The 23,592-nt window shown below is 41.1% G+C and overlaps 1 protein-coding gene across 3 annotated transcripts; it reads right to left on the bottom strand.

Moving 5' to 3' along the window:
• Nucleotides 1–194: 194 nt before the first annotated feature.
• On the bottom strand, nucleotides 195–22,389 carry LOC116517935. Of its 3 annotated transcripts, none has more exons than XM_032231123.1 (14): nucleotides 22,049–22,389; nucleotides 19,940–20,072; nucleotides 19,019–19,143; nucleotides 17,628–17,718; nucleotides 14,420–14,499; nucleotides 13,414–13,458; nucleotides 12,181–12,215; nucleotides 11,258–11,436; nucleotides 9,943–10,030; nucleotides 7,956–8,030; nucleotides 5,685–5,762; nucleotides 3,521–4,302; nucleotides 1,729–1,808; nucleotides 195–1,278 (listed from the first exon to the last, which is right to left on the bottom strand). In XM_032231123.1, the coding sequence occupies exons 1-14, from the start codon at nucleotides 22,117–22,119 to the stop codon at nucleotides 1,218–1,220; spliced, it is 1,923 nt and encodes a 640-aa protein (XP_032087014.1). In that variant the 5' UTR covers nucleotides 22,120–22,389; the 3' UTR covers nucleotides 195–1,217. The 3 variants fall into 3 exon arrangements, with proteins under 3 accessions (XP_032087014.1, XP_032087016.1, XP_032087017.1); XM_032231125.1 differs by having other exon boundaries at nucleotides 5,685–5,759; XM_032231126.1 differs by lacking the exon at nucleotides 19,940–20,072 and having other exon boundaries at nucleotides 22,049–22,130.
• Nucleotides 22,390–23,592: the final 1,203 nt, after the last annotated feature.

The raw sequence follows: 23,592 nt of genomic DNA, 5'->3' as shown, positions 1-23,592 counted from the left end.
ATTTTAATGCATACTGATGTTGGCTTACAATTGTTTAACAACTTTATGGCAATTTTTTTTTAACAAATATATACCGTTGTAGAAACCATTCACCCCTTAAAGCAAGAAATGTTTTAATTTGTGTAGCATTTCACTAGATGAATTTCTATTAGAATAATGGGCGTTTTACCTTCTTCCATGGTCTTTCTCAATGCGACCCTCAAGTTACCTTAATGACACACAGCATATGTGTGTCTCCTGCAATGCTCTACAAATTTTAGTATTGCTTTCCTGCATAGTTATCTAACGAAATGGATAGCAGACTGACAACAGACAAAGAAAGTTCTTTATAAAATTCTAAACTATGAAGGCTACAAGAAGCAATTACTTCCATTTCTTCATGTTGTAACAGAGATAAGAGAGATTCATGAGTATCAAGCATAACCTGTACTGGAACTTGCCACTTTAGAAGCATGAGGATATAAATTCTGTCGCTGGAGAATAACATCAGAGAGTTATTTGTCGTCATAGTTTGTAGGCTTACTACTGGAATCTCACTCACTACAACAAACCAGACTGGAAGGAGACCCATGAATGAAATGTTGTATTCTAGACTTCACTGCATTGAAAACCACCATGTGGTTCTAGCTACGTGCTGATGCTTTGTGGATTTAACTCTGGACAAACTCCTGAAATTTAAGGTGCAAGTGAATTGTGCAACATGTAACACAGAATAAATTTCTCTATCTAAAGTGTAAGTCTCTTAAGGGAGCAAAATGGACCAGCTCTAAAGGCACGTAGGCTACAGATCCTCTCTAACTTCAAAACTGGATATACTCCTTAAAATACCTGTAAATCCCTTATTGCAGATACATTTACAGGTTTTGCATGCCAGCAAGCACACCAGCTTAGGAACTGTAGTTTCCATATGTCAGCTTTTAAAGGCTAAATTTCTTTGCATTGTATTTATAACCAACTGTAAAAAAACACAGCTTCCCCATAACTTAGCAGGTGGCACATCTTCATTATCAAAAAATCAAAGCAATCTTTGCTGGAGACATCCAATCAGATGAAAAGGTGATGGGATCCTTCCTTTTCTGCATGTGAAATCGGAACAACATATCTTATCTTCAGAAAAACAGAATTAACAACAACAACAACAAAAAAACACCAAACAGTTTAACAATAACAAAAATGTCTAGGTAACTCAGCCTGAGATCAAAAAAGCTTTGGGAAGTTTATTGCTTCTCGGAGTTGTTGAAAACCCAGCGTGCCCATTCCAGTAACGTTCTCGAGATCCTAGAGATCAAAAACAAGAAACATGAAAGCACGAGACTGGAAGGTAAGCAAATATTCAAATGTGTTAGGTCTCAGGAGCGAAAATGTGGGGTTATTTATAGGATGATTTTATGGAAAGCGGCAGTTGCTCCACAAATTGTTCTCCATAAATATATGGTTCTTCTGGCCCAGCACCAGAGGTGGTATTCTGCCGGTTCAGACAAGTTTGCACAAATCATGGGTGGCCCAGCCCACCCTCCCCGGTTCTATGGCATCCCATTTAGGCCTTTTTTTTAGCCAAAGCGCACACGTGAAAGGCTGAGCGCATGCACAGATGTGGCATGTGTGAGCGAAGCAAAGGTGTGTGCTCACATTTGCAAACCGATAGGGAAGTTAAGTGAACACCACCCCTGCCCAGCACATGTAGCACCCTTCCCATGATATGTGTGACTAGCTAAGAAAGAAACTAACCTTGCAGACAGCACTTGAGAGCAGAGTTCTGATGTAGATGGGTTATGTAGATGGTTAATACTGTCTCCTTCCTCATTCTCCTAAGAGTGAAAGAGAGAGGGGGGGAGAGGGAGAGAGAAAGAGAAGCAAAATGAATCCTTGTTATTTTTAAAAATTCTAGTCATATTTAAATCGCTATTTTGGAACAATTTGAGGATGAGGGAAGACTTAGGAGGAGTTGAGTAAGAAACCAGCAATATGGTTTCCCACAGGTATCCAAAGTGTGCTCACCCAAGTTCAACTAAAGGTAGTCCTCGATTTACAACAGCTCATTTAGCGACCGTTCAATGTTATAAAGGGACAGCTGCTTTACAAACTTATGACCACTAGAGCATCCCCATGGTCACATCATAAAAATTCGGACGCTTGGCAACTGGTCCATATTTATGATGGTTGCAGTGCCCCAGGGTCATGTGATCACCTTTTGCACGCTTCTGACAAGCAAAGTCAATGGGGAAACCAGGTTCATTTAACAATTAGCAATAGCAATAGCAGTTAGACTTATATACCGCTTCATAGGGCTTTCAGCCCTCTCTAAGCGGTTTACAGAGTCAGCATATCGCTCCCACAGTCTGGGTCATTTCACCCAACTCGGAAGGATGGAGGGCTGAGTCAACCTTGAGCCGGTGAGATTCGAACCGCTGAACTGCAGATAACAGTCAGCTGATGTGGCCTGCAGTACGGCACTCTAACCACTGCGCCACCTAGGCACTGCAACAATTGCAGTGATTCACTTAACAAATGTCTCAGCAACATAAATTTTGGGCTCAATTGTGGTCGTAGGTTGAGGACTGGCATTCCACAAATGAGAAAATCTTATGTTAAACATTGCCACCTTATGGTCTCTCACTAAATATAATTAAAGGTAGTTCTAAACTTACTACAATGGTGCAGTGACTGTTTGAATTAATGATAGACACCTTCCCCCCAAAAAGTACTTACGATGTTATTCTGAAGTTGTGTCAACTAAAGGTAAAGGTTCCTCTCGCACTTATGTGCTGGTCGTTCCCGACTCTAGGGGGCGGTGCTCACCTGTTTCAAAGCCGAAGAGCCAACGCAACCCGAAGATGTCTCTGTGGTCATGTGGCTGGCATGACTAAACGCCAAAGGTGCACGGAACGCTGTTACCTTCCCACCAAAAGTGGTCCCTATTTTTTCTACTTGCATTTTTACATGCTTTCGAACTGCTAGGTTGGCAGAAGCTGGGACAAGTAATGGGAGCTCACTCAGTTATGCGGCGATAAAGATTCGAACCATCGAACTACTGATCTTTCTGATGGACAAGCTCAGTGTCTTACCCACTGCATCCCACTAACTGCATCTGACAACTACTCACTGGTTATTTTGGGTGCTTGCAACCAGTCAGCATTTATGGCCATTTGCAGGTGTCCTGTAGTCATACAACCCCAATTTTTGATGTTTTTGCAGAAAAACAAGGTTTTATTCCGATTCTCCATTCTTAGTAAACAATGAGTTCACTTGAAGGACCACCTCGAAAAAGTGATAAAATCTAGGTTGTCATTTGCCAGGCTCAATTGTGGCAAAGTCAAGGATTACCTGCATCGGCAATGTTTTACTGATCAATATAAATTTATATCGGCAACCAAAACATACACGCAAAACTATGCCGAGAGAGAAGAGTGGAATTTCTTTTGCAAAGGAATTTCCTCTCATTCCACTCTGACTCTGGTTCATGAAACAAAGCTATCGAGAGATTTATTATTATTTTCCTTCCCTCGGAGGGCAGATTTACCTTTTGTTGAACTCCAGTTTGCTTTGATTGCCTGGTGACAATTCCTGTTGGTTCCTGCTCGCTTCTTTTTTCCAGATGTCTCTCTATACAACTGGCAGATAGCTGCAACTGCTCATGCAGAAACTCCTCCAACCGCCTTTTCTTGGGGATGCGTGAAAATTTCAAGGCAAAGTACTGATTTGTACATCTCCTATTTGGAGTACTAGTTTTTGTAATAGTCTCAGTAAAGCAATGCCCTCCATCTTCCAGATTGTTACCACTACAACTGGGCGTTTTGGAAGGTCCTCCTTTATTTGACAGCCGTATCGTTTGAGCTGATGTGTCTTGCTCCATTTCAAAGTATTTCGACCTAATTGCCATCCCTTTAGCTCTGTGGGCAAAGGACAGACAATCTTCCCTATTTTCAGACACCGGCTCTAAGGAGAAGTCGTCCTCGTTGGAATGACGAACAGGAGAAAAAGGAAACCCAGAATTATGAAGGGGGGATTTATTTAACAGCTGCCCACAAGGAAGGCTGTCTGCCAATTCCCTGGCCTGGCCTGATGTGGTTGACGTCACCAGGTCAGGTGTCGGATTGGCCGGTTCGATGAGAAATTCCATGCTCTGATAATGAAACAGTGACGGACAGTCCGGTGGTGGGGCGGGATAAGACCTAGGGCAAAACATATAATCACGAGGCTCCAGGAAATGTGAAATGTTGGAGTCTGGGTTTGCTTCCTCAGCAGGACTGGCCAAAAGCATTTGCTGCATCTGGGGAAGGCCGTGGGATGTGCCAGAAGCTTCTGTCAAAGTGCAAAAAAAAGAGAGAGAAAAAAAAATCAGTTGTTTTTAAGTCTATGGAGATTCTAAATCACCACGGTAATGGTTGTCCCAAAGGTGTGTTTTCAAAAGGCACCTGGGCTTTATTTTTTTTCCTTGAAGACATTTCACTTCTCATCCAAGAAGCTTCTTCAATTCTGAAGCAGTCGTTGCCTTCTTCCACTGAGAACTGAAGGAAGCTTCTTGGATGAGAAGTGAAATATCTTCAAGGAAAAAAAATAAAGTCCAGTCATCTTTTGAAAAAACACCTTTGGGACATGTAACATGGAGCCACAATACCTGGAAACAGATATCCTACATCTAGCGCACAAACAACTTTAAGAAGAAGACGAATGCGCCACTAGGAAGCTTCTCATACTTTTATCAAAGCGCAGCCGACGGTTATCTAAATAGGGAACACCTTTGCAAACGAAACATTGCTCCCTGCCCTCTTCTCAAGATTAAACGGCATGAGATTTTACTGCATCCAATTTGCCCATATTTAAACGTTTCATTAGGAATTGAGGAACTTGCTGGGATCTTTGTGTTGCAACCTTAACCTCCATTCTCATCATCATTTCGGTCAGAGGTACAAAGGCTAGCATAAAAGGAAGATTAGATCAATGTAAGACACATAACCGAGGGGTGCAGATTCATTTGCAAAGGGTTCGGTATGGCTGTTTGGTGACTTTTTTTTGTTGCTTCTGTTTTGATTTTAAGATTCAGACATTTTGATAACCTTTAAAATGGGCTCACTTGCTTTCAGTTTGTGTGGCGGGTGAACCAATGTAACGTATTCATTAAACATGATTTCAATTCTAGAATCAAACAAAATTGGCTATCGGTCTTAAGAAAACACGAGCAGCATCAAAGTTTTGGCTATGCCATGTTTAATAATGGTTCCCCTCCTACTCTTGCATGAAATTTCTGAAAAATATTGTTATATTATAAATAAAATATATATTAGCCTGTTGCTAGAAAAGGGGTAGGGTGTTGAAACGAATAGTAAAAGCCAATAGCCCCTATTAAACACTTGATTTAACAGGTTTTTTCAAGGGGGATGCAGAAACAAGTAGAGTCCTCAACTTACAACCAGAATTGAGCCCAAAATTTATGTTAAGTAAGAAATTCATTAAGCGGGAATCACGTAACTCCAGGACACTGCAACTGTCATAAATGTGAGTCAGTTGCCAAGCATCCGAATATAAATCACATGATTTTATAAGTCACTTTTTTCAGGGCTGTTGTAACTTTGAACAGTCACTAAACGAACGGTTGTAAGTGGAGGAATACCTGTAATGTTTTCCTCCTAATGTTATGGAAAAATAGTCATTAAAGGCGATGGTTAGCTTTTGATCTCACTCACCACTGGAGGCGCTCAAGGTTATCCCAGGGACCGCATCCCAGGGGTTTTCTAAAGAACCATCCAAGCTTGCAGAATCTGCTATGGAAAGAAAATCAAATTAACATCTTCCCCCTTAAAAAAGGCAGAGAAAGTCAAAATAAGGTCATAAAGAGCAGCAATATTGAAACATTGCAAAGGATTATAGGAATCCATTCTGACCCAAATGCTGTCAGTATCTCAAGCAGATGGACCTGTGTTCAGAATGAAGAGTTCAAGAAATAGGAAGTACACTCTATTGGCAAAAGTATTCGCTCACCTGCCTTTACTCGCATATGAACTTACTGTAAGTGACATCCCATTCCTAATCCATAGGGTTCAATATGACGTCGCCCCACCCTTTGCAGCTATAACAGCTTCAACTCTTCTGGGAAGGCTGTCCACAAGGTTCAGGAGTGTGTTTATGGGAATTTTTGACCATTCCTCCAGAAACGCATTTGTGAGGTCACACACTGATGTTGGGCATGTTTATGTGGCCTACCACTTCGTGGCCAAGTTGCTGTCGTTCCCAAACACTTCCACATTCTTATAACACAGCTGACAGTTGACTGTGGAATATTTAGGAGTGAGGAAATTTCACAACTGGATTTGTTGCACAGGTGGCATCCTATCACAGTTCCAAGCTGGAATTCACTGAGCTCCTGAGAGCAACCCATTCTTTCACAAATGTTTGTCAAAACTGTCTACATGCCTAGGTACTTGATTTTATACACCTGTGGCCACGGAAGTGATTGGAACACCTGATTCTGCTTATTTGGATGGGTGAGCGAATACCTTTGGCAATATAGTGTAAATTCACCTAAGCTCATTCAAAAGCTGATTTAGGAAGGTTTTCTGAATAGACTTCATAAACAGTGTTAGGTTTTGAAAGTAGAGTTACTGGTCTGTATTACAATACCCGGATTCACAAGCCCAATATTGTTTGCTTCCTCCTTCCTCCTCCTATTTTCCCCATAGCAGCAGCCCTGGGAGATGAGTTGGGCTGAGAAAGACTGAATGGCCCAAAGTCACCCAGGGGCTTTCAGGTCTAAGATGGGACTAGAACTCATGGCTCTCCTGGTTTTTGGCTCAGTGCCTTAATCACTAGCCCAAACTGACTTACCATATGATCTTCTTATACTCTTTATATTTATTCATTATACCATATACTTTATGTCGTCCATTATGCTCTCAGAGAGAGAAACAGATGTCATGTTATGTCATGCCCCCTACATTCAAGGTTTTACTTGCGGTCCTTTGGAAGAGGCGGTAGCGAACCTGGTTGAATGGTGTCTCCTGGCGGTCAATGCAACTAAAAACATCACCCAGGATACACAGTGTAAAAACAGGGGCAGGTGGAAATCATGTGACACTCTGTATACGGGAGCATGACAAAATGTAATATTTGAGCAACTCTGTCCCTAAAGGCTTAATGGCCTATATATACCATTCTGCAACAATCCGTGTCACTTTTTTTTCTAGGAGATACAATTGTGCAGACTTTGAAGTTCAGTCTTTTAAATAAGTTATTGTTGGTTCTAGGCATTAATAATTTATATATGATGGTGGTCGGTGATTGAAACACGTAAGGGAATATCGCTCCTGCCGCCTTGAGTCCGGAAGCAGTTCCAGAGGTGGAAGGTGTAGACATTTTGGTGAGGTACTGATGTTTAGTAGTGTAAGGAGCCCCAGTTCGAACTAAGGTAACGGAATGTGAGTCAACTGGCAATTGGAACAGAGTTCTTTTCAGGTGGGGAGGGGAAGTAGAACTCCCTAGCGTCAAATCGTGTTAATTACTGTATAAGAAATACTAATGATCTAATGGTCATTTCAAAAAAACCCTTTCTTAGTGAACACCTAGAAGCCAAGAGGAACATACATGCCAAAGTTCGTATATATATATATGCTAGTCGTTCCCGACTCTAGCGGGCGGTGCTGATCTCCAGAAAATGAACCAGAAAAAAAGAATTGAAAAAACAGAAGATCAGGAAAAAGCAAAATAAAAGTACAAAAAGAAAAAAGATGAGAACAGAAACAGAATGGCTTTCTTTGGCGTACATATGATTTAAAAAGTACATCAAACACGAATAATAACTACAAAATATTGATTGGCTTGGATAATCAACCTCTGTGAAAACCTTTTTTTTAAAGAAGTTTTCTGAATGTTGATTCCCAAGTCTTTGGGGTTAATATTCCTTTTTGTAAAAAATTTAAAATGCACTTGCAAGTTCACAAAAGACAACCAATGCTACTCACCACTGAAAAACGATACAGTGCTCTCATCATCTTCTTGAACGTTTTCATCATCTTCAGGAACAGCTTGAGGATTACCTGAGAAAAAGGAGAGTTTAGCTATCAGCGCCCACTCCCTGCCAAAGGGTATCACATTAGATCCATGATGGCGAACCTATGGCACGTGTGCCACAAGTCGCACGCGGAGCCATTTGTCAGGGCACGCGAGGTGTTGCCCTGTCAGCTGGCCAGCGGACTTTGGCCTTCTTTTGAGGCCATTCCGGAGGCCTTCCTTGAGGTCTCCACAGCATAAAAAGCCAGTTCCTGAACTTCTGGTTTGCAGGTAGGGCCGGTTTTTCACACTCCGGAGGCTTCAGGGAAGCTCCTGAAGCCTCCGGAGGGCCTCCGGGACGGGGGGAGGCTGTTTCCGCCCTTCCCATGCTCCTATAAAGCCTCTGGAGCTTGGGGAGGACGAAAAAAGCATGCCAAAAACAGGGGGGAGCGCTGGTCGTGCGTGCTTGTGCGCTGGGGTTGTGCACATAGCATTATGGGTGTGGCACACCCTTGCACGACTCCCCTCCTGTGCTCCCCCGCTTTTGGCACGCCAGCCAAAAAAGGTTCACCATCACTAACACAAGTGAACTTAAGGATTCAATTTGTGGCTTTGCAACAGCCAATGTTGGAATCCAAAATAGATAATAACACATACTTTGCAGGTGCTTCAGGAACAAATTAAAAGGAATGCAATATAGCTTAATTTAACCAACTGGGCCTGGGAATTCCTTTGTTTTAGTCTAAGTCTATACATTTGTGATACCCAACATTGATTTAAGAGAGCTACCTAAATTGCTAGAAGCCACTGTTTTCCAAGTATATCCAATTCTCTTTACTTTTTCTTTTTATTCTTGATTTTTTCAAAAGAAAAAATATCCACATGATACTATAACTGAATCCACAAGATATACATACCTCTTGATGCTAAAGACTGCAGGATGGGCAATCCTTAGCAGTCAATAAAAACTACAAAAATCTTGTGAACTCAAAACCTAGTCCATTTACAGTTTTATGTCTAGCCATCTTATATAAAAAGCTGGATAGATGCAAGCAAAATTTCAGCTTCAATTCCAAGTCTGAGGTATGCCACTACTTGCCACAATTGTGACATTCAACAACACTTGTATACAGGGTAGCCCTTGACCTATGACCACAATTGAGCCCAAAATGTATGTTGTTAAGCGAGATATTTGGTGAACTTTGCCCAATTTTACGACTTTTCTTGCCACAATTGTTAAGTGAATCACTGCAGTTGATCAATTAGTAACAAGGTTTTAAAGTGAATATGGCTTCCCTCTTGATTTTGCTTGTCAAAAGACTGCAAAAGGGGATCATGTAACCTTCGGACACAGCAACGGTCATAAGTACAAAGCAGTTGCTGAGCATCAGAATTTTGAATGTGAACATGGGGCTGCTGCAAAGGTCATCAGTATGAAAAATGGTCATAAGTCATTTTTTTGCAGTGCCGTTCAGAGGTGGTATTCAGCCGGTTCTGGGGAACCGGTAGCAGAAATTTCAAGTAGTTCTGAGAACCGGCAAATACCACCTCTGACTGGCCCCACCCCCATCTATTCGCTGCCTCCTGAGTCCCAGCTGATCGGCTGGGTCTTCTTTTGTTGCCCTCCAACAAATAAATGGAGCTGGAGAGCAGTTTAGTGGGATGGGAATTTTGCAGTATCCTTCCTCTGGAGTGGAGTGGGAATGAGATTTTGCAGTATCCTTCTCCCAGGAGTGGGGAGGGAATAGGGATTTTGCAGTAGCCTTCCTCTGCCACACCCACCAAGCCACGCGCACAAAATCCCACCACTGCTGCATTTGGAATTTTGAACAGTCACTAAATGAATTGTGTTGCGGACTACCTGTAGTTAGAAATCAGGAATACTGCCGCGGGGGGGGGGGGGGGGGTTCCAAACCAATCCATTTTCATCCATAAATCTGGCCCGATTCTAGCACTCACTTGATATGTAGGACTGGGAAAGTGATGCCTCATTTTCTGCACTGATTACCAGGTATTCAGCAGGAACTGTGAAGGTATCTTGGTGCATCTGAAATCAAAATATTTCTGCTTTAAACAATATATAAGTATTCTGAGCTGCTCTTTCATAGCCAAATGCAAAGTTCTTCCAATTTCTGCTGCTTTCATTCTTAACCTAGGAATCAAGTAACTCTAAAAATACTTCTGCAATGCACTCTACATGGGGCAGCCCTTGAAGAGTATTCGGAGACTCCAACTCGTCCAGAATGCAGCCGCGCGAGCGATTGTGGGTGCACCTCGGTACACCCACGTTACACCTATCCTCCGCAAGCTGCACTGGCTACCGATCGGTCTCCGGATACGCTTCAAAGTGCTAATCGTAACTTATAAAGCCCTTCATGGTATTGGACCTGGGTACTTGAGAGACCGCCTGCTGCCAATTACCTCCCAAAGACCCGTTAGATCACACAGGGTCGGCCTCCTCCGGGTTCCGTCCACCAGCCAATACCACCTGGCTACTACCCGGGGGAGGGCCTTCTCTGTGGCAGCTCCAGCCCTTTGGAACGAACTCCCCGCGGAGATTCGGACCCTCACCTCTCTCCAGGCCTTCCGGAAAGCCGTCAAAACCTGGCTGTGCCAGCAGGCCTGGGGTTGATGAGTTCCCCTCCCCTCTCGACTTGTATGGTTGTATGATTCTTGTTTATTTTAATTACGTGTATTGTGTTTTTATGTTCCCCCTTTTTCCCCCTTGAGTTGTTCGCCGCCCTGAGTCCCTCCCGGAGAAAGGCGGCATACAAATAAACTAAATCTTAAATCTTCTAAAAATAATAGAAAATAATTTTTGAGAACTCAAAGCCTAGTTCAGGGAGTCTTGATTTAAGACCACAATTGGAACTGGAGCTTTGTGGTTAAATGAGACATGTCTGATTTTATGAATTTTGGGGCCATGGTCATTAAGTGAATCACACAATTGTTAAGAGAATCCAGGTCTCCCCATTGGCTTTCCTTGATGAAAGCCCCTTTGGAAGACTGCAAATAGTGATCACGTAACCCACCACAACTGTACATGCCAGTTGCCAAGTCCCTAAATTTGAATCATATGACCACAGTAATTCCTGTAGTTAGGAATGAATGAATGAATAAATAAATAAGGAATAAATTCTAACAGATTTCCTTCTTTATGTTTCCCAATTTTCCATTATGCATTCCTTCGCCAGAGAGGAATTTACTGAATTACCTTCAATTTCAATTAACTGTGGTGTCATAACCAGGGCACAGAAGATGTGTAAACACCAACCTTATTTTGTTTCCGTTCCAGTTGCCACTTAGTGTCTGAATACATGGCCACTTGCGCAGAGTCCAACAGTTGGCTGGTGCCTAATAAGTTGAGACAATCCTTAGCATTTTGTTTCAAATTGTTCAGCTGATCATGGTTTATATCTTTCAATACTTGGGAAACCGTTTGTGATTCTTGTCCTGAACAAGAAAAAACATATTGTAAATAGACAATAGGTTTACAAGCAAGATCCCATAACATTTCGCTTTAAGACTGAATGATATAGAATAGGAGTGTCAAACACAAAGCCTGCAGACTGGAGGTGGCCTGTGGGGCCAGCCTGAAAAATGTAAGGGTCCGGCTCACGCCGCTTCGGCCCAGTCTACCTAATGCGAAGAGGAAATATCAGGCCAGCATGGCTTTGGCCCGGTCTACCCAGTGTGAAGAGGAAACATGCCAGCAGTCTGGCACTGCCCACTCAGATGTCCATGCCCAGTGAGTGGCATCAAGCTGGCCACACCCACCCAGCTGGCCTGTCCCAATCAGCCATGCCCACCCTGAGGTCAACCACAACCCTGATGCTGCCCTCAATGTTGACAATCCTGATATGGGACTGGCGATTCTAAACTAATTTTTTTTAATCAAATGTCATTTTCAGAAATGCATTGGCATCATTTTTGTATCCATTCCGGCCTGAAGGTAAACAGTTATCTCACAAGGTGAAAAAGTTATGTTATGAAAAAACTACAATTTAGGAAGGAGTTGTTATAAATGTTTTAGCCTTTAAGTGGCCTGAATAAATTCTCTATTGGGAGATATAAAACACAAACAAGATTTGTTCTACAATGAAATATAACATAGAAAATCAGAGGAACCCACTTAATACTGATCCCCCTTTTCACTAAATTTCATTTTAAAAGCCGCCAACATTTAATCTAACGTACCTGAGTTGAACCACATCTGCGTCGCAAAACCTTTCCTGAAATATATAATCAAACTGCATCAAGAGTTAAGCATGACAGTAACTTGTCAAGCCTTCAGACCTCTTCTTCAATTAACATCATGAATCTCTCTATAGAAAATTCTTTTTGCTTTCTCCAAGCTTCTACTAACCCAATCTCAACCTTCCAAGAATGTAACTTTTGAGATTTTTCTGTTCTCTCCTCAATGGCAGCTCATCGGGATGGGTATCCATCATCACCTCGTATGAGCATAAGCAAATAAAAATGGTACATAAGATGTTCAACTCTGAACATCAATGTGCATTTCAACTGCCAACACAAGCTATCAATGTAGCTGACTGATTTTGTACTTTGCTTTAAGCCACAGGCGGCCAATCTTTTGGCTTGTGGGTCAAACTGAGTGACGAGGAATTGTCTTGGGCTGCATATAAAGTATCTAATATAGTTTATCTACATAAATAGCAAACTTCCTTTATTTTTTAATATTTTTGTTGTATCTTGTGGAGCCGCGTTGCTAGCTGTCCAGGGCCCCATATGGACTATGGCCTGCCTGTTGGATATGCCTGCTTTAAACTATATTTAAACCAAGTTCTTAACCAAATAAATGAAATTTGGCTGTGGTTTTACATTAAGTTATGCCCTAAAATCACAGTTTACTAATTATAGCCAGGTGCTTCTTAGAGCTAAACCACATTTTGACTTGTACATTGTGCTAAATGGAAAAAAATCTCTTTATCTTCCCTTTTAATCAAAATGAAAATGGCATTTCAAACAGCCATTATGAGTCCTAGATTATGATGTGTTACTAATTGGTCATGAGAATGGAACTAAAATTGTTTTGGTGGATCAGCTAATGTTGCATTTCTTGGGGAAATAGAAAGACAAATCTGTTATGTTTGGAGACAAGAACTATCCTGCTTATTATTGACTTATTCATTAATTATCCATTAATTATTATTAATACACAGTAAGAAAATGTCCTACTGTTTTTCAAAGTATGAGAAGGCAGGCTGCCATTCACATAATGCATAATGAGGTCAAATACAGTAAAAAGTTAAAGTCCTTGGATTATGCATTGAAATTTATGTGAGAAGAACTTGGAATATTCTATGATACATAGAAAGATTTTACAAAGTTTATAATGTTGCTATGAACAGACCTAAATTTAAAACTGCTAATTTTAAGATCGTGCACAGAATAGAACCAAGTACTTACTGCCATAGGTCCTTTATCTTTTGTATGACTGACAGCTCCTGATTGCTATATAAAAAGACATTTAACATCCTCAGTTATTTTTTTATCACAGTAGAAAAACTCATATAGTAAAATTACATTCAATCAGTAGGTCAGTGACACAGATTGTTGACATATGGAGAACCTCAAGCATCTCATTAATTTGGTAAACATTTTATGACATAAACATTATTCTAAACCAGTTTACGACGTGATACCAACTGTCATAAAAAATTTCCTATGCTGATGTTTTCCCTCTGGTCTATACTTCAACACGGGATATATTCAGATACATTTCTGAATGTAATGTAGCTTTTCCAGTGAAGGCAGCTCTACCATTGTTTGGAGGAATCTGGTAAAGAAATATCCCTGAAACTACTACCCAGCGGAGTGTCCTTATAAAGAGCAACTGAATCAGATAATTACAAAAAAAATAGTTCTCTTGAGGGCCTAGTGCTTCCATTTTAATCCCCAGGTAAATATGATAGTCAATTCCCTCTCAAGTTCAAGTCAGCTGCTGGTGACCATGGACACAACTATGTGGCAGAAAACAGAAGTGCTGTCTTCTGGCAGAACATGTTTCCAATCTTTAACTGACATCCTTGGGACCTGTGTGCGATCTTTCATCCAAAGATCAAATCTAACTAAACTTAGCTTTTTGAAAATCAGAAGGGCACCTAGGTGCTGCTGTAATGTTCAATCCTTCCTCTTTCCAAAATTTAACTATTTTTAGATGTGTAAGTCTTCTCAACTCTACAGCAAGAGTTGGACAGCCAACGACAGACAACAGCAGGTATTGAGCGGCAGTTAAGTGTTTATAAAGAATTCATTATGTTAAATTTTCTAAGCCTGATTAAAACAGGATGCATGCTGGATGGGATGCAGACAATTCTGCAATCTTCAGGGTTTGAGTTTAGCCCCCCCCCCCCCGTCTTCCCAGTAGATACCCCAACTACACAACTAAGATCAGTGTTCTTGTGTGTCTCACCAATTTTGCACTTTTTCCCCCTCTCTCTTCATGGCCATGACCTGGAAACACTCAAGGATGAGATAAAATCGACAATCTTCCTGAAAAGAGTGAAAGACAAGCACAATGAACGATGCTCAAGGAGAAATCTCACACTGTACTTGATCTCAATGATGGGAGAGAAAGCAGCACGGCCAGTGATTAAAAACCACCAAAGCAAGGCAGATTCTCCAACTGAGGTGGCCTCCACCCAATAGGTGGAATTCAAGATCCAGGACATATTGATGGTTAGAAAGGGTGGGATTTGAACTTGGGGAGACCCCGGTTCAAATCCCCGCTTGGATCCAAAGCGACCTTGGTGACTTTAGGCCGGTCCGATTCTCAGCCCTATCCAGCTATACACAAAGAGGTGGCAAGGATCCAATTAGGAGACTTTTCAAACCGAAATGAAGATAGAAATGCCCTAAAAGCAGGAGTTGAGCAACTATGGCAATTTAAGGATCTCTGGACTTCCACCCTCAGAATTCCTGAGCCAGGCCTGAAAAAAAATGGAAGAATTCGAGAAGTGGAAGGCGCTCAAATGAGATGCTTTAAAATTATTATCCCCCAGCCCTAAAAAAAATGAACCCTTAATGAATAAAAATAAAATAAATGAATAAAAATAAAAATGAATAAGCTACAAAAGGGAAGGGGCTTCTCTCTCTGTTGTCTTCGATGAAGGAAAGAAGCAAGAAAAATCAACTGGGGACATTTTGATGCTTGGAAAAGCGACCCTCAACCTGTTCCCACATTTAGGGGCCCGCCCTGCCCAATGAAGCCCCTTCCTCTCTCTGGCAGTAACAAATAAAACAATAAAAGGCCCCAGGAGAGAGATTCGTTGTGGCTTTTGAAAGGCAAAGAGGGTTTCGTGAATATCCAAAGTTTTCCTCGGAGGGAAACAGTCTCCCGAAACTCACAAAAACCCCACTGGGAGAGAGGAAGAAAAAACAGCAGTTGGGTTTTGTGGGGATCTATTTTGTCCTCCTTTCCTCAAGGAGGAAGATTTTCAGAGCCCCAAAAGGGCTTTTAATGGCTGCCAAGCGGCCGAGATGTTTCCTCAGGGAGGCTTCAAAAAGGCCACAAAAAGCTACATTTCAGGCCAGAAACCACTGGCGAGTTAAATATCGGAGGCTGCATGTTTAAGGATACATATATTCTGCCTGGCAACAGGCCTACTTTGAGGGGAAACCTCAAAAAAGGTGGATTCCCTCCCTCAAACAGGGGGGGCGGGGGATGAATTATTTTATCCCTTTTAAAGAATAAAGTGACCCTCGACTTGCAGGAGTGTCTGTCAAGATTCAAAAATAGGGCAAATTGCCAATGAAGTCAAGAGAAAAAGAGAGAGAGAAGCCTCAAATAATTTGATCAAAGATAGGCCCGTTTCTTTTTTAGAGCAGTGTTTCTCAACCTTGGCAACTTGAAGATGTCTGGACTTCAACTCCCAGAATTCCCCAGCCAGCATTCGCAGAATTCTGGGAGTTGAAGTCCGGACATCTTCAAGTTGCCATGGTTGAGAAACACTGTATTAGAGACATTTGACAGGCTTGCCATACGCTAAATAAATAAACGTTTCACAGGATATCACCCTCACATTGCCTCAGATAGGCAGCAAACCAATTTAACTATTTTTTTTTTAAAAAAAATACATATTGTGATAGGAAGGAGGACATTTTCATTTAAGGGGGTTCTCGGTGCCTCCCTGAGGGACCATATCTGAAATGTAAATAAAACTAAAGGACAGCTGCAAATGAACATATAAATAAATATGTGAATAAATCTATAGGGCAGCTTTCTAACATAAAGGTTTTTACACACACACAAACTCACTATTAAGTCAAAGGCACAACAGTCAGAGAATCATAAAAAAATATTTGATTCTGACAGAAAATGGGCTTTGTCCCACATCTGGAGCCACAGGCCCAAAGGGGCCCCAGGGTTGAGACTAAGCTAATATAAATTTAATAAATAAAGAAACCTTTTTTTCCTTATTATATATGTATTGTTTGAATGCTATTCTTTGCTCTCCTTGTGCTCGATCCACTTGGGAGAAGGCTTGGAGGCCGCCTTTGGAAACGCTTTTTATTTTTCTGTAAATAAACCTTTTTGAGTTATAAACCAGGCTTGTCTGTGTGTTGTGAGGATTTAATAATTGGGTTTTTTAATCTCACAATCAGACCTCCTTATGGTCTGGCCCCTTTTCTTTATTTTTAATTTTATTTTACAGTCTGGCTGCCATAACTAAGCCCCTCCAGTGATTTTCAAAAGTTGATAGCGAATTTTAATTTGTAGCGTGATAAAAAGGGAGAAGTTGAAATTCAACACGACTGCAGAGTAAATCATTACAATTTAATGCTTCTTAAATTGAAATGACATGCCACTCCAATGCCAACTATTATCACCAGCGCAGGAAAAGTGCTTAGCACCTTTTACAAATCTGTTATTTTAAAAAAAAACACTCTAGTTTGAGTTAGTAAACTGTATGATTTCAGCCATTATTAGTCTTTCTTTCCCAATTACGATATGCTTCAGTAAACTCATTTTGATTTCCTATTTCCTATATAGGCATTTTAAAATGGCATGAGGACAATAAGGATTGTCCTCGACTTACAACCAATTTATTTAGTGACTGCTTGAAATTATGTCGTCTCTGAAAAAGGGCACTTATGAACAATCCTTGCATTAAAACAGTTGCAGCATCCCCCCAGTTACGTGATCAAGATTTAGGTGCTTGCCAACTGGCTTGTATTTAAATGGACACAGTGTCCTAAATTCACATTATCGCCACATGTGAGCTGCCCAGCCAGCTTCTGATAAGCAAAGTCAATGAAGGACATTGGATTCACTTAATGAACCCATGATTCGCTTAACAACTGTAGTGATTTGCTTAACCACCATGGCAAAAAAAAATAATCTTAAAATTGGACACTTAACAACTTGCTTAGCAACATAAATTCTGCTCCCAAATGTGATTTTAAGTTGAGGACTATGTGTTAGTATTTCATTATTATTTTATTATTTTTATTTCTTTAATATTATGCTTTTATGTCCTGTAAGCCGCCTTGATTCATCATGTGCGAGTAGGCGGCAATATACATTTTCTAAATCAATAAATTTCAGAGGGTCAAACTGCATTATCAGCATGTGCTCCTCCAAAGAAAACACTAAAACGAGAGCATTTTGTGCACCTTACCATTTTAGTTGCTCTTTTAAAGTTGACTCTATAATTCTGCAAGATGATGAACTGGTCAACAATACCAGATAATCCAGACTGAGCCATAGATCTGAGAAATAGACAGGAAGAAATATATTGGCAAATCTTAAAAGTATCAAACTGTCTCGTACAGCTGATATTTTTCCACATTGATCAGCAAAAGGCAGGATTCTGTACATAATTTAAAAAGCTCCACAAGCTTCTTTAGAGTGCTGGGAATCCAATTTTTATCAACCAAGTCGACATACATTTTCACAGTCTAACTTTCTATGTCAGCACATATAAAAAAGGATTACAGCCCCCCCCCAACCTCCTCGTAAATTGTTTTGACCAACTTGTAGAATAGATTTTCCCAAGAAAAGATGACTTTGAAACTGCATGTAAAAAGTTGGCAACTTTAAAAGAAAACGTAACCGTTAATTCCAGAATCCAAAATACTAGTTTGAGTTTGAGTTTTATTGGTCTTGTATGCCACCCATTCCCGAAGGACTATTCAAATATAGCTTCCTGATAAAGATGTTAAAAAAAAAATATTGAATACGGAATTATCAAATCCCTACAAGATTGCCATATTTTGTTACAGATGAATGATAAAATGTGATGGGGGGGAAGGTTTTGAGATAATTATGATAATTTCTGTAGAAGCACAAAATTTATAAATTAATCCTTATGGATGCTATATTACAGGCAGTCCTTGATTTACAGCCATTTGTTTATAATGGCACTGCAAAAAGTGATTCGACTGGTTTTCACACTTATGACATTGCAGCATTCCCCCTGGTAACATGATCAAAAGTCAATGAGGGAAGCCAGATTGACTTAATGATGTGATTCACTTAATAACTGCCATAATTCACATAACGATGGAGGTAAAAAGGACATAAAATGGGGCAAAATTCACTTAACAACTGTCATGTTTAGCAACGCAAAATTTGGGCTTACCTGTGATTGTAAATCAAGGACCACCTATACACACATATTTATCAGACATTTTAGTGGAAACATGTAAATGAAAAAGGAAAGAGAATAAAAAGAATAAAGGAGTAGAAACAAATGAGTAAATAAAGGATTTACAAATGTAGAGATTAGAATTTTCTAGGGTATCATTAATAGTGTGTAAAGGAAAGAATACATTTTATTATTCTATTGCTTGAAGATCTCTATTAAACTCAAAACAAGGCATAGACATCAAAGGTCATGGACAGCACACATAAATCGTAAAATGAAATTATAAATCCCAATAAATTCTGATTCTAGCAATGCAGGGGTCTTGTAAAATTGTAGAGTTCTTGGAAGAGAAATAAATTTTGGTTGCTGTAAAAATTCATATATTGAATTGTAATCCAAAATAAATTCAAAGTAAAACTTACTGTTCTGTCATTTTAGTTGCTTCGCCTGCAACCACCACTTCAATATAGTGAAGTCCATCTCCAATATGTAGGATTGTTTCTGGTTCCTGGTCAGCATCTTGGTAAACCCTTGGCTCGTTCAAAACCTGGGGAAGAGGCAAAAAAAAAATTACACCATAACCAACACATTTGGAAACCAAGTTTATTGGGGAACGTGGACTAACTATTCTCCATCAGTGTAAAGTAGAGATGGGCCAAAGGGTATCTCAGACACTACAATATCTGCAGGTAGTTCTTTGAGCTGCCTATCGGGTTCTTTCATGTGTGTCTATCTTAGTTTAAAACAGAAGTAGTAGTACAGGAACTTGGCATAGAAAAAATAAGTTTTGCAATCTTTAACAACAATGATGCTTCTTGGGGACTCCATAATAATTACTGGAAGATAGAAGCGATGATAGCCCAGTGCAATCTCGAGTTTTGTTTAGAGGCGCTGCTGTTATTTCACAGAAGGAACATGGTGCTCAGATAGGAACTCCCCAGACATCGACAGCAATGTTTTTCAACTCTAGCAACTTTAAGATGTGTGAACCAATTTCCAGAATTGCCCAGCCAGGTCTAAAAACACTGCTGTTAAGCAAGCGGCAGGAAATAAGATACCAGTTTCCTTTGGTAAACAGGTACCATATTTTGTAATTAGCCAGGCCAATGACATGAGTCATTTTATAATTTTAAAAAAACCTTCCTTATGCAATTTTTGTAGTTGCGTGCAAGACACACTCTCAACATCCCAAATGTTAAGCCCGTAACTGCTCTGAACTGTGTCAAGTCTGTTGCAAAATAAAAACAAACCAAAAAAGCAAGGATACGCAGGACAGGTCTGCATTCCTAAAGTTGAATAAGGGGGAGGAAGGACAACATAAATAAATAAGTTTGAAACTCCACCTTCAGGACATGTCCAAGCTGGGCATCTGTTTTGATTACAGATTCTTTGTACTCCAACAGAAGAGTCACAATCCAAGGGTCTATATACGATAAATCGGGTCTGTTCTTGCTGGCCAGGCTATCAGGGTCTGAGCTAGGGGGAAAAACGTAAGCAAAGTCAAAAAGCTTCTGTAAAAATGGCGAGAAGCATCAATTCAACTCAGCATCATCTGGAGAGGAGGATAGGGAAAACCACAGTACTAGCCATGAGGATGTATCAATCTAAGCAAAATAACATTGGCTTAACAATGAGACGCAAAACTATGATTGCTTGTTATTATTAATTGGGGGGATAAAAGTCAGCTTTTATTTTAGGCAATGGCCTGGATTAGTTTCTACAATTTTCTTGGCAATTTTTGGGGGGAAGTATTTAGTTGTTACCTTCTTCCTAGAGCTGGGAGAAAGTGACTGGCCTAAGGGGACCCAGCTAGCTTCCCATTCTAAAGCAGGACTAGAATTCACATCCTCCCAATTTCTAGCCTGATACCTTAACCACTTCCCCAATCTAGTTTTCTACTTAGCCCACTATACTGTATGGATCTAGTTATTTAATAAATCATGATAAATTAACATGTTGTTGTTAGTTGCGAAGTCGTGTCCGACTCATCGCGATCCCATGGACAACGTTCTTCTTGGCCTTCCTGTCCTCTACCATCTTCTGGAGTCCATTTAAGCTCACACCTACTGCTGTGACTCCATCCAGCCTCCTCATTCTCTCTTGTCCCCTTCTTCTTTTGCCCTTAATCAAGAATTAGGCTGTTCTCCAGTGAGTCCTTCCTTCTCATTAGGTGGCCAAAGTATTTGAGTTTCATTTTCAGGCTCTGGCCTTCTAAAGAGCAGTCAGGGTTGATCTCCTCTAGGACTGATCGCTTTGATCACCTTGCAGTCCAAGGGATTCGCAGGAGTCTTCTCCAGCACCAGAGTTCAAAGGCTTCAATTCTTTGGGTCTCGGCCTTTCTTATGGCCCAATTAAGATGAGCAGTATATAAATCCTGCCATCCTACTTATTCAAATATCTGGCTATTCTTCTTTCACCATACGGACAATCTGTGTGGGTCAAGATTTCTTGCTTGCTCTACAAGCCAGGCAAGGAGAAGCTTGTATTCAACCAAGATCTGAATAGAAAACGTGTAGAGACATGCCCAAGGGTACATGCCACCTAGATGAAGGGACCCTTAGAAACTTGCTTTCAACAGCTCCTCCCCGCTTTGGAAACAATAAGGAGCAAAATCTATGTTGATGACATCCTTCTGATAAACTCAATAATACTCTGAACAAGAAGTCGTGTAATAAAACTTGCAACCAAAGAAGCTTGCCCTAAAAATTCACAATGCTAAACCGACCACTTGATGCTGAAATACCACATTTCCTTGGTATTGAGGGGCAAATAACATGGTTCTTGTTATTTGTTAACTAACATAGTTTGTATTTTAATCTGAATTATATTCTTTCTTTTAAAGTGATGTTCAAGGTTTATTAGCTTTTAACATCCCTAAACTGATAAACAAGCTATTAGTTCCTGATAAGAAAAGTTTGTTAGTACAAATTGATCTGGCTTATCTCTTGTGAACCCTAAACAACCTTTCTCCTTATAGTTTATCCCCCTGCAGACCACATTTTAATAAATATGTATGCTATTATCCTGTCCAATCAATTTTCCTTTTGGCCATCAATTTGCAATCGTAATGCAACGAAACACACACACACACCCCAGACCCCAGCCTCTAATCTTTACCTCGGGGGTCCAGAGCCTGTCGGATGCATCGCAAAGGCGACTGGCAGCCAAACCTTCCTCTGCGGCCACTCTAGGGCCAGTCAACCCGATCCGACTTAAAAGTGATTTGAAAGAACCCCACCAAAGCGAAAGCGAAAGCAAGAGCGGATAAGCCAGGCTTGGAGACGGAAACGTGACAACAGACCAGGGCAATGTAGAAGACCCCTCCCTCCCACCTCATCCCAATCCCAGAAATCCCAGGAATGGCGGTAGAGATCCTGGGCAGTTGGGAAAAGTGCAATTTCCAGCGGGAGCGGCCCTTTTTGCAACCTCCCCGCCGTTCTTGCAAAGCTCACCTGCCGGGCTGCCCGCGTCGCGGAGCATTCCTTCGGCGCAAATCATACGGCACCTCCTGGCCCTGATCCATGCGGATGGCGGCTTAAGGCGGCCCCAGGCCGTCCCCGTCTTCCTTGCTACGACTGGAGAAGCCTCGTCTCAGCGTCACAGCCGGGGCTCCTCCTTTCGACAAAGCCAGCCCGCTCTCGGGAGGGCAAGGCGAAGGCGGTGGCGGGAGGAGCCTTTTGCGCGCCTCGTTTTTGCAAATGGCAAGCCAGGCGGCCGAAAGGCAACAAAGGCGCACGCAGAGCCCCGTTCGGTTCAACGGCCGCCAACTGCGAAGGCCTGCGCACGCCTGCCTGCCGCTTGCAGCCTTAACGCGCAGGCCGATGTTTAGTCCCAATTGAAAGGTTGGGGGCGCGCCAGGATCGGGAGCGCTCCCTTGAGCGCGGCCGGGAAACAGTTGGCGCGGATGGAGTGACCTGGCGGCGACCTCTGTTGCGCTCAGCCTGCGCTCTAATAGACCAGTGCTTCCCAAATATGGGTAAATTACCCAAAACTGGGTACAAATATTTTTTTTGGGGACGGGGGAATAAGGACCCACTAACCCACGAAAACAATCACAACGGGAATATTTAAATAAAGTCTTTCCTCTTTTTTTGGTAAAAGCTTTTTATTTTTTCATTTTTAAATACGTACATTTTCTTTCCTTAAACAGTGTGTCGTCTGGGCGCAAATATCTCTGCAACATTCTTCCATAAATTATAATGCATTATACAATTAAATCTTGTAAGTCTTCTTGTCCCCAATTTGGGTCTGAGCCTGGTGCCGAAGCCAATGATGGACGCCAGACAAGAGGTGCAGGTTTTCTGTTTGCTTTTTATTGGAGTACTCCCAAGAAAAAAGGTTCCTGGTCAAAAGGCCAAGAACAAAGGATTAAGTGAGTTTTATACATTTTCACTAAAGGAGAAGGTGGGACAAGGTGAGATAACAAGATATATCATCTAATAAACATTTTAGTAATAATTCTACAATTTGTTCTATTGGTCTATAGCTATCCCATTCCTAACCCTTGGTTAATGAATGCCCTAGGAATTATCTAATGCACATTTCATTTGGCGCAGGCCTTCTCTATTTCTAACTTTTAGCTGAGGTCTGCAAGTTGTCTAATTCTTGTTACCTTTTATCAGCTTTCTAGCTACCTATAATTTCTACAAGCTTTACAAATGCATATTTCCTGTTGATAAACATTCTTGGCAGACAGACACCCCTCCCCCAATTACAGTCTTCCTGATTTACTTTCAAGTGTGTGCCATGAGGTTGCTTTATTTTAGCAGCCAGCCCACCAGTCATTTCCTTCTTAACATACCTTCTAGTGTATCTTCTCTGATCTCCGTAATCACCCTCCACATATGAAAATACAATTTCCCCCTTTACATGCACTTTCCATTAATTTATAGTTGTGTGTGTGTGTGTGTGTGTGTGTGTGTGTTGTGTTTGTGCTGATAAATAAATAAAGGGAGACTAGTATAGATCTATTTCAAGCTATTTAGCTCTCATCAGC

The sequence above is a fragment of the Thamnophis elegans genome, chromosome 14 (assembly GCF_009769535.1).
Source record: "Thamnophis elegans isolate rThaEle1 chromosome 14, rThaEle1.pri, whole genome shotgun sequence".
In the NCBI taxonomy this organism is placed as follows: domain Eukaryota; kingdom Metazoa; phylum Chordata; class Lepidosauria; order Squamata; family Colubridae; genus Thamnophis; species Thamnophis elegans.
This window is presented reverse-complemented; position numbering and strand designations above follow the sequence as displayed.